The following is a 15,240-nucleotide window of genomic DNA, read 5'->3' as shown; positions in this document are numbered from 1 at the left end:
AAAATAACATTTTTTTTTCTTTCATTAATTAAAATCATCTTGTGTTGGTGTGGTGTTCATGCAGGCATGATGGGCTGAATGTCCTCCACCTGTGTTGGATTTCCTTGTCCTTGTTATTTCTGCAAGACTCTCTATTTTGTCCTTTTCTTTCCATTACATCCTGATCCATTTTGTTCTCGCTCCACAAGCCTTGACTGTTTTTTTTATTTTGGTTTTTTCTTTTTTACAAAAAAAGTTTTTCATGTCCATATCAAGTGTGCATGCCTGGGGGCAATGAGCCAACCACAGTGTCAACTGACATTACATACAGACCACACCAAAGAAGCAAATCACCCATTCCCTGAAGGTCGTTAATGAGCTTGCTGGGGTTTCGTTGATAATCCAATAGTCACACGGTAATTTTCCTGAGATTATTATCTATGTTTCCAGAAGCTAAGAATACAACTCCTTAAGATTTCCTTCAGCTTGATTTCAACACACAACCTCTGGGATTCCACAACAAAAATGTCTTGGGGTATTACAAAACAACACCCCCACCCTTTCCCACTCCAAAGGATGGTTAAGGTTTAGGGTGAGGAATGATAGAGGATAGAGGGCAGAGCAATGCCTGCCTGGAAAACAGGGAATTAAGACTCGTCAAGCATGATGCCAACTGGGAAAACCTGAACATGTTATCAACAACAAGTAAGCCTGGTGTTGGCTTAACGGTTAAGGAGGCTGGCATTGAATTAACACCAGGTGGGTTAACTCAGCCTGTCATCCTTCTGAGGTTTGGGCAAAATGAGGAACAGGGGGCATAGCCGTGCTCCTAGCAATGATGCAACCAGCAGCCACAGGCTGCACATGAAATAATAAAACAAACAGCAAGTGAATGAAAACGCATGTGACAGCTGAAACCAATCAACACAACGATGCCAAACAATGTAAATAAATCAATAAATAAATGTTAGGTGAAGGGGAAATCTCAATAACCTGGCTGGCAGGCTTGGCTTTGGAAAAGCTGTGCAGAGCCCTCTCACTTAAAGATAACGCCAACATACACCACATGGTGCTGCACCCCTCATGGTGCTGCACCCCTCATTCATCACCCTCCTGGTCATCTTGCGTTTGGTATGGAAGACTTTCCATCCTTTGCCTTTTCGACATGGGTGGAAATAAAACGAAAATGGAAGAAAATAATTACTGGAGGAAGAAAAGCACCACAAGAGCTGTCAACAAATAGAACTCCGTGAATGTTCCAGGAATATTAAAAGGATTTTTTTCCCCTAACTTGATGAACACACTTTTGTTTACACAGATGTTGAGGCTTGTGGAATGACAGCAAAAGATCAACACACTTAAAATTTGGAGGAGGAAGGGAGGGGTGTAGGGGGTACAATCAGATAAGGGGTGTAGATGAAAAAAAACCCACAAAAACCCCAAAACAACTAGAGGTTGTTTCTTGATCCTTGTACAATTCTTGATTCTTCTTGTACATTTTTGATTCTTGTACAATAATTGATTGATTAACTGAGTCATTAAAATAAATAAATAATCATAAAATAATTAATTTCTTAATCAATTGGCTCAGAGCATACCTAAACCACCACCGTTTCATCTGAATGTGCAACTTTTTGAAAATTAATTAATAATTGATAAATTAAATAATTAATCAAATAAATTAAAAAATACCCTTAATAGCCAAATCACTTGTTCACCGTTGTGTCCAAATATCAGCTTCCTTGCTAAAAAGGTGTCTGACATATCGCCCAGATGAGAAACAAAATAAATAAGTAATTAATAAATCGATAATAATGACGTAATTAAATGATGCATTGAAGAAACACAAAATATAAAAAAATTACAGTTTTTGCCAAAGCACTTGTTCACTATTGTGCCCAAATTTCAGCTTCTTGGCTCAAAGGACGGCTGAGATATTGCACAGACAAACAAACAAGAAAAATGAAAAAAAAAAATCACTCTTTGAGTGACAACTTGGTGAAACGGAAAGGCACTCGGTGGAGCACATACCTCCCTCCACCAGGCTGAATAGTTTACATTTTGTACGCCACTGATAGGTCGGATCTGAATCCGGACCTTAACCAAAATCGAATTGGCTTGTTCTCGTCACCTACCCAACTCATCCGCCAAGTTTTGACATAACTCGTCCACAACTTTGAGAGATATCATGCTCCACATAGTTTTTGGCCCCATCTCTCAATAGTGAAGAATCACTGAAAAAAATTCTCGTATCTGGATCCGGATTCGAATTTTCACCAAAATCGAATCAATTCCTCCTTGTCACACACCCGACATGTCCACCAACTTTCATCAGAGTCCGTCAACAACTTTTTTGAGATATGCTATTGTCATGGCATTTTTGGCTCCGTCTCTCAATGGTGAAGAATCATTTAAAAATTCAATCATCCTCGTATCTGGATCCGGAATCGGATCTTCACCAAAATTGAATCGATCCGTCCTTTTCACACACCCGTGTCCACCAACTTTCGTGTGAATCCATCCGTAACCTTTTGAGATGTCGTGCTATATGTATATCGTTTTTGGCGCTATCTCTCAATGCTGAAGAATCGCTTAAATTCTCACATCCGGATCTGGATCTTCACCAAAATTAAGCGTTGCTATCCTTAGCCGGTCACCTACACACAAAAAAAAATTCAGGACGATTGCTTGAAAACTGTGGCCAGAAATCGTGTGACAAACCAACAAACAGACAGACAGACAGACAGACAAACACGACAGACCAACATGCTTGGCGAATTTTGTTTTTTTTTTTCGCCAATTAACAAATGGAGTGAAAACTGAGTATACTACGCCCTTTCGGTGCTCGTCATCACCGGGCGCCTTTCAGTGCCCCGGCAATGACATCATCCTGGAGATGGAATAGGGAGGGACGGTGTACAAAAGAAAGGATGGATAACCTGCAGGCAGATTAAGAGGGCAAGGGTTTCAAGAGTGTATGTGAGATGGTGGAATACCACAAAGACACCAACCTGTCTGCAGTTGAGAGTGCAATAGCTCTTGTGCGTAATCTTCTTCACCAGCAGTGTCAAAGATAGTTTGAGATTTTATCTGCAAAGTATTCAATCAGGAATGAGAGTTTGGATGCAGGGGTGTCAGCCCACAGGTAAGAGCAGCACTCCGTTGTACTATGTAAGGAGGCCTTGTAGGAGGAGTAAACTTACAAATCAAGAGTTGAACCCAACATGTCACCTAATGTGGCACAGGACTGTAACCTGAATTTGAGCATTTTCCTCCTGTAAAATAATTCAAGTTATTTGAGGTTAATGAGAAACATCCATTCAGAGATTTAAATCGTGTGTGATAATATGGCAGGTGCCTTCCAACAGTAGGTGTTCAATGTAATCAGTCTGTTGTGATGCAAAACATACACTGCAGACGACAGGCTTATGAACAGCTCATATGACCCAAAGCTTGGTACTTGCAAGTCACAAACAATTTCAGCCTCTTTGGACTTTTCTACTTATCCAAAGTAGAGCAAGAAGCTGACACTCCAGGTGAATAGATCCCCCCCACCTTTCAGGTGCTATGAGGAATAAATCTGTGTAACATGAAAAATAAATCTTGAACTCTTTTTGAAATATCGCAAGCACAAGCCAAGTTACCGAGATGGTTGCCATGGCAACGGAATTCAGCCAATCACAGTCGTGATCTAATCAGGTTGAGATAATGTCCAAGAGCAATAGATATCGAAATACGAAAATTAAATGTTCAACGGTTTTTGAAATATCCTGGACACAAAAGTACATGGACGGATGATCGGTCGGACGGATGGATCTCATTTTAATGCCTCCCTTCCTCCGGCCTCGTCGGAAGGGGGGGGGGGGGACAAAAAGTTCAGTGCATATCGGTCTCAAGAGATGTAGCAGCTCAAATATTTCTGGAAAGATGCTGTGCTAGCAAATAACCCAGGGTCGTTTTCACTCATTAAAGTTGCAAAACCCTTCAAGAAGAAAATTGCACAAATATATGTTTACTTGGTCGATGAAGATTACAGACTCCAAATGAAAACTATTCCCAGGCTATTTCGCCCTCCAGCATGTTGTTCTGTTTTGCATGTGTTGAAGAGGTGACACCAACGGGATTATGATGGCTGATGGGGCTGCACGTTTTACAGTTTCAACGAGGAATTGGACGCAGTTCAACGGGAGGACGAAGAGAATGAAGGAAGAGGAGAATACGGCAGGACTCAGGTGCAAGTGAATTGTGAAGAACCGTGAGTAATTGCTTTGTTACACCTTTTGTTAAAAAAAAAAACAAAGAAAAAAAAATGGCTTTTGTTGTTCAACTAGTTCTGAAGTCGTTTTCCAAACTCGATGACCGATTGGATAAGAAGGCCTCGTCTCTCCGTTTTAAATCGGACACCCGCTTCGGCTTCCATCGACTCGCCGAGTGGATGGGGAATCTGAGAGCGCTTCAGAAGGAACACGAGTCTTGTTGAAGGATGATGTTGGTCTTCATCGGGGACAAGTTAATGAATTAGTGTTTTTAATAAAAAAATTTGGCATTTAAAAAAAAAAAATGTTTTTGGATTTTAAATATTTTTTTGCCATTTTTAAAAACTTTTTTTTTTTTTAGCTTTTTAAAAATTTTTTTGGCCTTTAAATTTTTTTTTTTTTTGCATTTTTAAAATTGTTTTTTGGCCTTTTTTTGTTTCAGTCATTTTATCAACTGAAAGATGATTGATGGGAGTATGTTCACTGGCGCAACTTGCTTCCTCGAGCAGTTAACATACGACTATCAACTTTCAGTTAATAAAATCCATTGATAGAACACTTAACCTGGAGGGACAATCAAGTCAATATGGACAAAACAAAATCCTTCAATGAACAATCCTTCTTGAACTGTTTTTGGATGCAGGGGTGTCAGCCCACAGGTAGCCCATAAATCTGTTATTTATGACAACAGAGAGCTTTTCTCACTCTTTATTTGCAAACTCTGGTGTTTGTAAACTGTCGCTGTAAATTGTTATGAGAAGTTAATGACAAACTTCATGCAGTGCTTCGCTGGCCACCTGCTCGAGAACGGCGTACCTTAACCTTCACGCACCGTTCCCCCGAACAGATTGTCATGCTCTATTTTCCCAACACTAAACAGACATTGAACCTTGAGTATCTTGAAACACGACGTTTGGAATGTCTTGGACACAAAGTGAACGAACGGATTTTTTCGACAAAAGGTCAAAGTCAGCTATCTGAAACTGTTTCCTTCATATTACCAAAATGCCTACACTACGAAACTATTTCTTGTAGAAAAGGAAAACTTGCATAAGATACCATTAAGCAAATCCACCACTATTGGAAATAATAAGATGTTAAACTTTCTTACATTACATTCGTGCTTAGAGCGAGAACATCAAGGCAAGGAAGCTAAAAGCATTCGTAGGCAATGAAGGAAATGTTTGCATGCAACAAGTAGAACAGAAAAGACAAAAAGATTTTCCTTAATGCTTGGTGTTGGCTTAGCGGTTAGGGTGGCTGGCTTGGGATCTTAAGGTCCTGAATTCAAGCCCCTGTTCCTCATTGAATTAACACCAGGTGGGGTTGACTCAGCCTGTCATCCTTGCAAGGTTGGTGAAATTAATAAGCATCAGTGTACGAGTAATAGGGGCATTGCATCAGCGGCACAGCTGTGCCCTCAGCCAATGCATTACCTGCAGCCTTGTGCTGCATGAGGAGGAGGAGGAGGAGGAGGAGGAGGAGGAGGAAGGAGGAGATATTCCTTAGAAAATGAGAGCAGAGGCAAAAGTTTTACAAGAGAAAACTCCAAATTAGGAGATGTGAGCGTTCAGGGGAAATATCGTATCGTTGGAAAATTAAGGGCCAAAAGTGACGAAAGAGTAAAATGTCCATGAATGTTGCAGTGCAATATTAAAATGAAAGTATGACGTTGATATAAAAAAATGTACTGTACCTCTGAATCCAACGATGTTTGCCTCAACCCAAGTCCCACATTCCTGAAGCCGTTGAAAAACTGCTGGAATGATATCTTTGTGAATCATGTTACCCCCATGTTCCTGAAGTTGTTGAAAAACAATACTCGAATGGTCTTTCAAATATATCTAGATGAGTAGACAAGCCAGCAAGGATTGAGGTACGGATAAGTAATTTAAGCTTGTAGATTTAATACCAGGAGGAATTTCTATGAAGTATCCAGGTACTCACCAACAGGTATCAGATAAATTGGAGGTTGGACTTTGCCACAAACCAAGGTTCTTAAATCCATCGATGTCCAACCAGGAGTTGGTCGAGTGTCGTCCAAACTTGATTCTATTATAAGGTACAACACAAAGCGATACTCGAACACACCAACGCGGCACTGTACAGAGCAAAAGGTGACTGGTTTCCCTCCCTCTGTCCATCTCCTTTACCACCTCTTTGTCTTTTATATTCTCACTCTATGAAGTTTTGAGAAACCCCCTCCTCCCAGAAGTCACTCATCATCACCAGATGGTTCCACATCTGAAAAGCCACCAGAACTTACTTGCAAATACTAGATGATGGTTCCATGTCGGGAAAGTCGCTACAATTTACTTGTCAATACTCGATGGTTCCATGACTGGAACCTATTAGAATTTACCCAAACACACACAACCTTTCTATACACGACAACATTCTATCTTCTAGCATTAACATTCATCACGTTTTACCGAACTCTTATACGAGTTGACCAGTCAAGACCATTTTTTGGCACCAAAGAGTAACCCATTGGCTAGAAATATTTCATTGCCATCCCATGTTAGGAGGTATACAGGCGCTATGACTTGGGTCGATGGAAATTCCAGAAGTGGTGTTGTGTTGTTATTATTATTATTATTATTTTTAATATCACATGGTCATTAACAGGTAACGCAATTAACATCCTGAAGATTACAAAAAAAAACAAAAGATAAATAAAATCACAGAAATGCTTCTAACTCAAGGAAATGTGGTTCAATTTCAACATGAATTTTTCTTTTTTTGTATACCATGTCGAGGTTCATGTGAGAGCTAATATAATACACAGAACATATAGCAAGGGGAGCAGTAGACAAGAGGTGTGGGAGAGGGAAGCACAAAACAGTGGGGAACAGAGACATTAGGAGATCTGTGGAAGGGAGAGGGATGGGACGGGGAACATGGGGGGTAAACAAGATGGACACAACAGGAACTTTCAGGAAGGAAAGCAGGGAATTGGAAGGAGGTGGGTTTGGGGTGGATTAACGGGGGTAGAAAAGATCATGGTTTTGGATGGGTGAAGATAAGAGATGGTGGTGAATGGCTCTTTTGAAGACCTGGAGGGAAGAATTGGATTGAAGAGAGTGTGGGAGTTTGTTCCAGAGGTGGGAAAAAAGAAGAATGAAAGAGTGAAGGTGAGCAGTGATTCAAGATTTTGGTAGTTTTCCCAGAAGGGGGTTGTTGGCGGACCTTGAGCACCCTGCGGAAATATGGGGGGGAGGGGGGAGGTGGGACAGATCAAAGACAGAGCAGGTGGGCAAAGATGAGAGGAGACGGTAGAAGACAGAATGACCACCCACCTGCCTGATACCCAAAGACTCAGCTTCATCGTGGGAGATACCAATGATCCTGAAAGCCTTTGTTTCCACAGGATGAAGTTGAGCAAGGTGTGACACAAGAGCATCAGCCCAGAGGGAAGAGCAATTCTCCATCAAACTGCAGATGAAAGCTTTGTAAGTGGTTAGAAGCTCAGCCGTCCCAAATAAGGAGTTTGCACGATGTAGGATGCCCAGACAGAGACCAGCTTTGGAGGCCAGGTTGCAGATGTGACTTTCCCAGGATATATCTTGGCAGATAGTGTCGCCAAAAACTTTGAATAAAAGGACTTCTTAAAGAGGATTGTTACGAAAGTAGATGGTTGGGGGGAGGGGGGGTCCAGACGGTCCTTTTGGAGAGACATAGTGAGAGTGTGAGGTTTATCGGGATTGAAAGACATATTCTAAGTGTTTGACCAACTTGTGATTTTATCCAGGTGAGTAAAGAAGTGAGAACAAGGATGGTAAAGTTGAAAAAATGTTTGATAAAAACATCATGAAAAAAGTTCATTTTTGGAGGTGTGTAGCAACTCTTTCTATAGTTTCTGTTGCAATCTTCATCATCACAGCCACGAGCATCTGAGCATGCTAAATCATCTCTGTGCAATTTTCATCTTCTTGAAGCACTTGCTTTCTTGCAGCCACACTGCACAAAAGTGAGGATGGCTTCAGGAGTAGCTGGCACTGTCATCATTTTGTGAACAAGATGCCTCCTCTTATCAATCAACCATCCACTGTTGATGGACAACATGTGAAGATCCGGAATTGTTGCACGAGTCCACGTGTGTGCCCGATAATTTGCTCGCTTCAAATGTTGGCTGAAAGCCAATCCAATTTTTGGCAGTTTCTCATTTGTCTTAGAAAACAACTCGTACTCCAAAGTATGCAGAGATGACCTATAACAGCGATACGTAGGCCGTCTCAGCATCTTCATCAACTTGAGATGCACTATTGCTGGTTGGTCTGTGGCTTCTCCTCTTACAGAAGCCTTGCTTCTGCTCTGTTTACACAGCCCTCTCAAACATAATCAATTGCCACACTGGAAGTCAAGAGCAATCGTCTCGACAAACATTGTAATCTCCAGTGCTGCGTTATCAGTCTAACCCCAACAGAAGCCGGGAGAAGTCTGATGCATCATTTTCACAAAACAGGAACATATCTGACCAATTCTTGCTTTGGGTGACACAAGCGTCCCATTACTTGATGGAGTGATTGAACACCGTTTACCAACGTTGCTAAAACATTTGTGCTTCCTGTCTGTACCTTCTTCAAATACTTGAATGCATGCTCGAGCTTTCTCCGCGATGCGTCCTTTCTCATCCTCTGGGAGACTATCACTGGACTCGGAATAGCCAAGTGCCACCAATTTTAAACAACTCATTGGTTCATTCATAATTTCGTGTATTTGAACATTGCGATTACTTGCTTTCCATTTAAGAGACTCCTCCTGATGTTCTCATCATACATGTTTGCCTCCACGAGGATGTCCTAAAATCCACTATACTTCATCACTCTGCCTATGTCACCCGGGAAATTAATTGTGCGGCGCAAGCCTCCCTTTGCAAGGTGCTAATCCACAAATTTGTTTCCATTCCCCCATTTTTAATGATATGGACTTTGGAGTAGATTGGACAGACGTCATGCATGATTAAGCAATCATGGCCCAGTGAGTGGAACATGTGCTGGAAATATTTAACCCGACTTTATACTGTGTTGAAATTGCTTATTCCTGGTGTTGGCTATTAGGGTGGCGGGCTTAGGATCCTCGATTACTGAGTTCAAAGCCTGCTTGGCTGTTGAATTAATACCAGGTGGGGTTGACTCAGTCTGTCATTCATCCGAGGTTGGCAAAATGAGAACCAGCTTACCAGGATGATTAAGCCATTCAAGTATTCTGCGTCGGAGTGATGACCCATCCAGGATTGTACCCAATAGCCCAGGAGACTGCTTCGGCAGCACTGACGCTCTGTACAGAGTATGGTCCCAATGGATGGATATTGCTTCGTGATGCAGGAATCGTTGGACGGTAGTCAATGTTTACATCTTCATAATGTTGTGATACGTTGTCGAACGAGGAAAAGTCTATGGCTCTTTTGATATCCACTCTAAAGAGCTTATTGGAATTTGTGAAAAAGATAAATTATTTTCCCTTTGCCCTTTTTTGTTTTGCTGTGCTGAACAGTGCAGAAATCAATTGAGCTTCACCAGCTTCAAAAAAATACAGGGGAATAAAGGAACTGTAAAGCAAGAGGAGAACATTTGGCCCATCATACCTGTGTGACATCAACACCACATTCATTCAATCAGTTTCTTCTTCTCTTCCTTCGGCTGCTCCCGTTAGGGGTCGCCACAGCGGATCATCCGTATGATCCGCATACTGATTTGGCACATGTTTTACGCCGGATGCCCTTCCTGACACAACCCTGGTCGCCTCTTACGACACAGGGATATGGTATACCTATTTTAACCGGGGTATACACCGGCCCAGTACACTGGTACTCATTTCGCCGACCTCGGAAGGATGACAGGCTGAGTCAACCCCCTGGTGTATTAATTCAGTGGCCCAACGGGGCTTGAACTCAGGACCTTTTGGATCCCAAGCCGCTGCCCTAACCACTGCGCCAACACCAGGCTTTCATTCAATCAGTTTATCTTCTTAATTTCACTAAGGGGAAGGGGGGGGCAGCAAGGGATGGTTGCGGCAGGCTCCACAAGTAAACAGGGTGATATACATGTACACTCAGACCACCCGGATTCACGGTCATAAAATGTGACCGACTTCGACATTCACAGCCCTGTGCTTCACATATTCATGGGATTTTTGATTTTCCCTTATGAATGAGGAACCACCAGGAACCTCTCCCCCTTCTTCCCATTGAAAGCAACCATGAAAAGAAACACAAGGGAAACACTTTGCTATTTCAAACCCTTCTCATAGTTCCTCCACAGCTGCAATGATATTCACAAATAGAACACACATGAGAATCCTATCCTACACAGTTGAATAAAGCAACTTTTCATGGTTTCTTTATGCAACTTTCTTCAGTGATAAGAGCCTATTTTGATGTGGATCACAGTTGATTGGAAGGTCAGCAACAGGGATCTCAATACCCCTCCCCTGACATCCAACTTAACAGCTGGTAGATCAGCTTGGTACAGCCGCTGAAAGTAATCGGCCCAGCGGGGCTTCACGTCGGACACCTCTGTCAGATTCCTCACACATACTGTTTTTCGCCTCACCTCCCTGAACAGCTCAGTTCTGCCATTCAGCCTGGCCCTGCAACTCTGGTCAATGGCATCCAGTGTCACTTGAGAGACAAAATTCTTATTCGCCCAAATGGTGAGTTCCAAGACATCGACCGGCAACATCAAGGACAGTGGTCTTCAAGGCACTCCATAATTCAGGATTCCCCAAAGCACCCAGACCCCCAAATCCCCACTCAGTCTGTTCGCAAACTCCTCAGCTACCCTCTCATCCTTGAGTTTGCCAACATCCAGCTGAGGCTGGGATGGTACCATTCTCCTGGATTTAAGCTACAACTTCAGAGTTGCTACCACAAGCCTGTGGGATGACTGAAACCATGACTAGCCACTTTAAATCCATGACTTCTTGCAAAGTCAAGGATCTTTGTGCTATTCTGGTTCACAGTTCCAGACCCATGGAGACCACCACGTCTCACCACTAACCCTATCAGTTCTAGTCGATGCATTGAAATCCCCCAAGACTAGAGTATCTTACCTGGGACACCGATCAACCACAGACTTGAGCACGGCATAGAATCAGGTCTGTCATGTAAAATCACGGCTGCACTAAAAATACCAGACCCACATGTGCTTCTAACAACCAGCTCACTGCATCGGGGTCAAGGGTTGCCTCAATGGTGAGCCTTGACGCTCACCTTGTAATTGGTGGAGGGGAGTGCCCTCCATTAGCCAAGCCTACATTGGCCCCAAAGACGCATGCAAGGTGGACACCCCCAGCGGACATGCAAATAGCAGGCATGATTGTCTGCTGCCATTCACTGGGGGCCTCATGATTGTGGGGTGCCTCGGAGTGGTCGGAGAGTGGCTTTGGATGAAAGGGTGACATGGAAGGGGGGTGGGGAGGAAGGGCGTTTATTAAATCGGGAGAGCCAGATCTTCTTCATCCCAGTCTTTTCGTTGTGTCGTCTTCTGGACCAGCCTTTCATCCCTTTCTTTTTGGACTTATTGATGACACATTGGATCGAGCTGCGCAGTACCTGTTTGCCCTCACCTGCCTGCCTACCTGCCTGCTCACACAACAGGGGCCTCGAGTTTTCATGCCAATGGCATTATGAGCCGGCACTCTGTGGGATGCTCATACAAGCCTGGTCTGGTTGAGTGAACAAGTTGTGTGGCTGTGGTGCCTAGTGTTATTTTAGTTTCCTTTGTATCGCTGCATTATTTATTTACGAGCCAAAACAACCCGTCAAAAACAAAACAAAACAAAAAAACAACCTGGATATTAAGGGGTAGGGGAGAGAGAGAAATGGGAGGGGAAAGGGGGAGGGTGGAAGGGAGAGAGAGGAGGGAGGGGAAAGAAAGCAGGGGAGGAAGGGGAGAGAGTGGAGGGAGGGGAAAGAGAGGTGGGGTGAAGAAGGGGGAGAGCGAAGAAGAGGGGGGTGGAGGACGATTCCTCATCACATGTCGCTATACACTCTGGGATGGGGGTGGGAGTGAGGAGGATTGGAGAGGAGGGGGGGGAGTGGGGAGGGGAAAGAGGTGTTCTGGACTTGCATTTGGTAGGGGGACTTGAGAGAATGCATGGAGAGGGAGGAATATGGTCCCCTTCTACCGGCATTGGTATAGGATTGAACGAACTTGGGTACGTTAAAACAGCACGTTCAAACGGTCATTCTAAAGACCACCCGGAGATGTCCATGGGGGGTGGAGGAGGGAGGGGCTTTGGGAGGAGGAAAGCATGAGGGGAGGGGAAGGAAAGGAAAGTCTTTTCCTTAAATCATCGAAAAAGGCACGCCAGTGTTTGTGCCTTTATTTAATTTCCACACATGCGATAAGCTCTCGAATCTCTTAACCCAAGCTGAATTTTGAAATTTTAACTGCGGAATTGATACTAGCAGCAGTTCTGACTGCTATAAAAAGTGTCCATTTGTCCAATTAGTACATTATTTGACACCCCTTCCTCTCCTCAGCCTCCAGAGTTGTATGGTGGTGATGGGGCTCACCTGATGTCGAACACGTCCTCAACTTTATCTCGGGCATGCATTTATCACTCTTGTTCAAACTTAGTACACAGATCATAAATGATGACTTGTATAAGCACGTAAGTTCTTCCCGAGATCAGATACAACAAGATGGCTGACTGGTGGCCATTTTGTTCCTTAAATGTTTCCCGAACCATTTCTCAGAAATGCATGGTCTGATTTTGTTCAAACTTAGCACAAGCACAGCACATGATGGCATACACGTGCACCTCACTTTATTTGGCATTCTGATCAAAGATGGCCAACTGGTAGACGAGCGGCCATTTTAGTTGTACAGTACATAAATATGGGCTAGCCCTTTAACTCCATACAGCAAAATTACGAAAACAACGGAATGGTGGTAATGACATCTTATGTCTTTTTAACTTGTTCAAATAAAAATATTTTGCGGATATTTTTTGACTCACCCTCATATTATATATGGTTTGTAGCAAGGTATTATGTACACATTTAGGACATGGGGGACCAAAAAATGAAAGTCATTGTATGATTAAGTTTTGCATATCATTTGTTAACGAACATCATGGGGATTCAGGATCTATTTGGGCAGAGCTTAATTCTTCCTCTTTCTATTGCTCTGACAGGGTCAAAGTTGGTTATAAATTATCTGTATCAAGGAACCACTCATATCATTCTAAAATGGGTCTGATGGCTTAGATATCCGGATGTTCACCAAAATCGAATCAGTTTGTCCTTATCACACACCCAGTGGTTCGACCAAATTTCATCCGAATCTGTCAACAACTTTTTAAGATATCCTGCACACAAACAAACAAACAAGCAGTCATAGACTGGAACTGATGAAATCGTCAACTTGACCTCTGACCTTGTCTAATAAAAGCTGTCTCCAGAGAAGGTGGCGACGCAAACCAGAAGTTTCTACGATGATTCTGTACCAAACCAATCAAAAATAGAATGTTTTGGATGTTTGACCTCACTGTGACCTTGACCTTTGACCGATTTTGACCAAAATCTAATCGGCGCTAGCCACCTCCCTCCTGAATCACATGGTGCAATTTGACATTGGGAGCTTCTTCCGTTCTCGAGTTATCATTTTTTGGATGTTTTACCTCACTGTGACCTTGACCTTTGACCGATTTTGACCAAAATCTAATCAGCACTAGCCATCACCCTCCTGAATCACTTGGTGTAATTTGACATTGGTAGCTTCTTCCGTTCTCGAGTTATCTGTCCCAAACCATCAAAAATCGAATATTTGACCTCACTGTGACCTTGACCTTTGACCGATTTTGACCAAAATCTAATCAGTACGAGCCATCGCCCTCCTGAATCACATGGTGTAATTTGACATTGGTAGCTTCTTCCGTTCTCGAGTTATCATGCCTACAAACAAACAAACAAACAAGCAGTCATAGACTGGTACTTACGAAATTGTCAACTTGACCTCTGACCTTGTCTCATAAAAGCTGTCTCTCGAGAAGGTAGCGATGCAAACGAGAAGTTTCTACGATGATTCTGTACCAAACCATCAAAAAATCGAATGTTTTGGATGTTTGACCTCACCGTGACCTTGACCTTTGAACGATTTTGACCAAAATCTAATCAGCAGTAGCCATCACCCTCCTGAATCACGTGGTGTAATTTGACATTGGTAGCTTCTTCCATTCTCGAGTTATCTGTACCAAACCATCAAAAATCGAATATTTAACCTCACCGTGACCTTGACCTTTGACCGATTTAGACCAAAATCCAATCAGCACGAGGCATCACCCTCCTGAATCACGTGGTGTAATTTGACATTGGTAGCTTCTTTCGTTCTCGAGTTATCGTGCCGACAAACAAACAAACAAACAAACAAACAAACAAACAAACAGAAATGGAAGGCATCAATATACTTCCGAAATCTTTAGATTTCGTAAGTTACAAGCAGTCATAGACTGGTACTTACGAAATCGTCAATTTGACCTCTGACCTTGTCTAATAATAGCTGTCTCGAGAGAAGGAAGCGACGCAAACCAGAAGTTTCGACGATGATTCTGTACCAAACCATCAAAAAATCGAATGTTTTGGATGTTTGACCTCACCGTGACCTTGACCTTTGAACGATTTTGACCAAAATCTAATCAGCAGTAGCCATCACCCTCCTGAATCACGTGGTGTAATTTGACATTGGTAGCTTCTTCCATTCTCGAGTTATCTGTACCAAACCATCAAAAATCGAATATTTAACCTCACCGTGACCTTGACCTTTGACCGATTTTGACCAAAATCGAATCAGCGCTAGCCACCACCCTCCTGAATCACGTGGTGTAATTTGACATTGGTAGCTTCTTCCATTCTAGAGTTATCATTTTTTGGATGTTTGACCTCACTGTGACCTTGACCTTTGACCGATTTTGACCAAAATCTAATCAACACAAGCCATCACCCGCCTGAATCACGTGGTGTAATTTGACATTGGTAGCTTCTTCCGTTCTAGAGTTA

General features: G+C 42.8%; 1 protein-coding gene across 2 annotated transcripts in view; it reads left to right on the top strand.

Annotated features, from left to right (window-relative positions):
- LOC147016647 (uncharacterized) overlaps window positions 1–15,240 on the top strand; it is a 63,450-nt gene that overhangs the window by 11,516 nt on the left and 36,694 nt on the right. For both annotated transcript variants that reach the window (XR_015049134.1, XM_085845520.1), the window contains exon 3: window positions 4,136–4,234. Coding sequence is in view for 1 of the 2 variants with exons in the window: in XM_085845520.1 (XP_085701646.1) it covers window positions 4,136–4,234 (99 nt within the window). In the remaining variant the exon portion in view is untranslated. The remainder of the gene's footprint in view (window positions 1–4,135; window positions 4,235–15,240) is intronic.

The sequence above is a fragment of the Eptatretus burgeri genome, chromosome 11 (genome assembly GCF_056783735.1).
Source record: "Eptatretus burgeri isolate ZD-2024b chromosome 11, Ebu_testis_v1, whole genome shotgun sequence".
NCBI lineage: Eukaryota > Metazoa > Chordata > Myxini > Myxiniformes > Myxinidae > Eptatretus > Eptatretus burgeri.
This window is presented reverse-complemented; position numbering and strand designations above follow the sequence as displayed.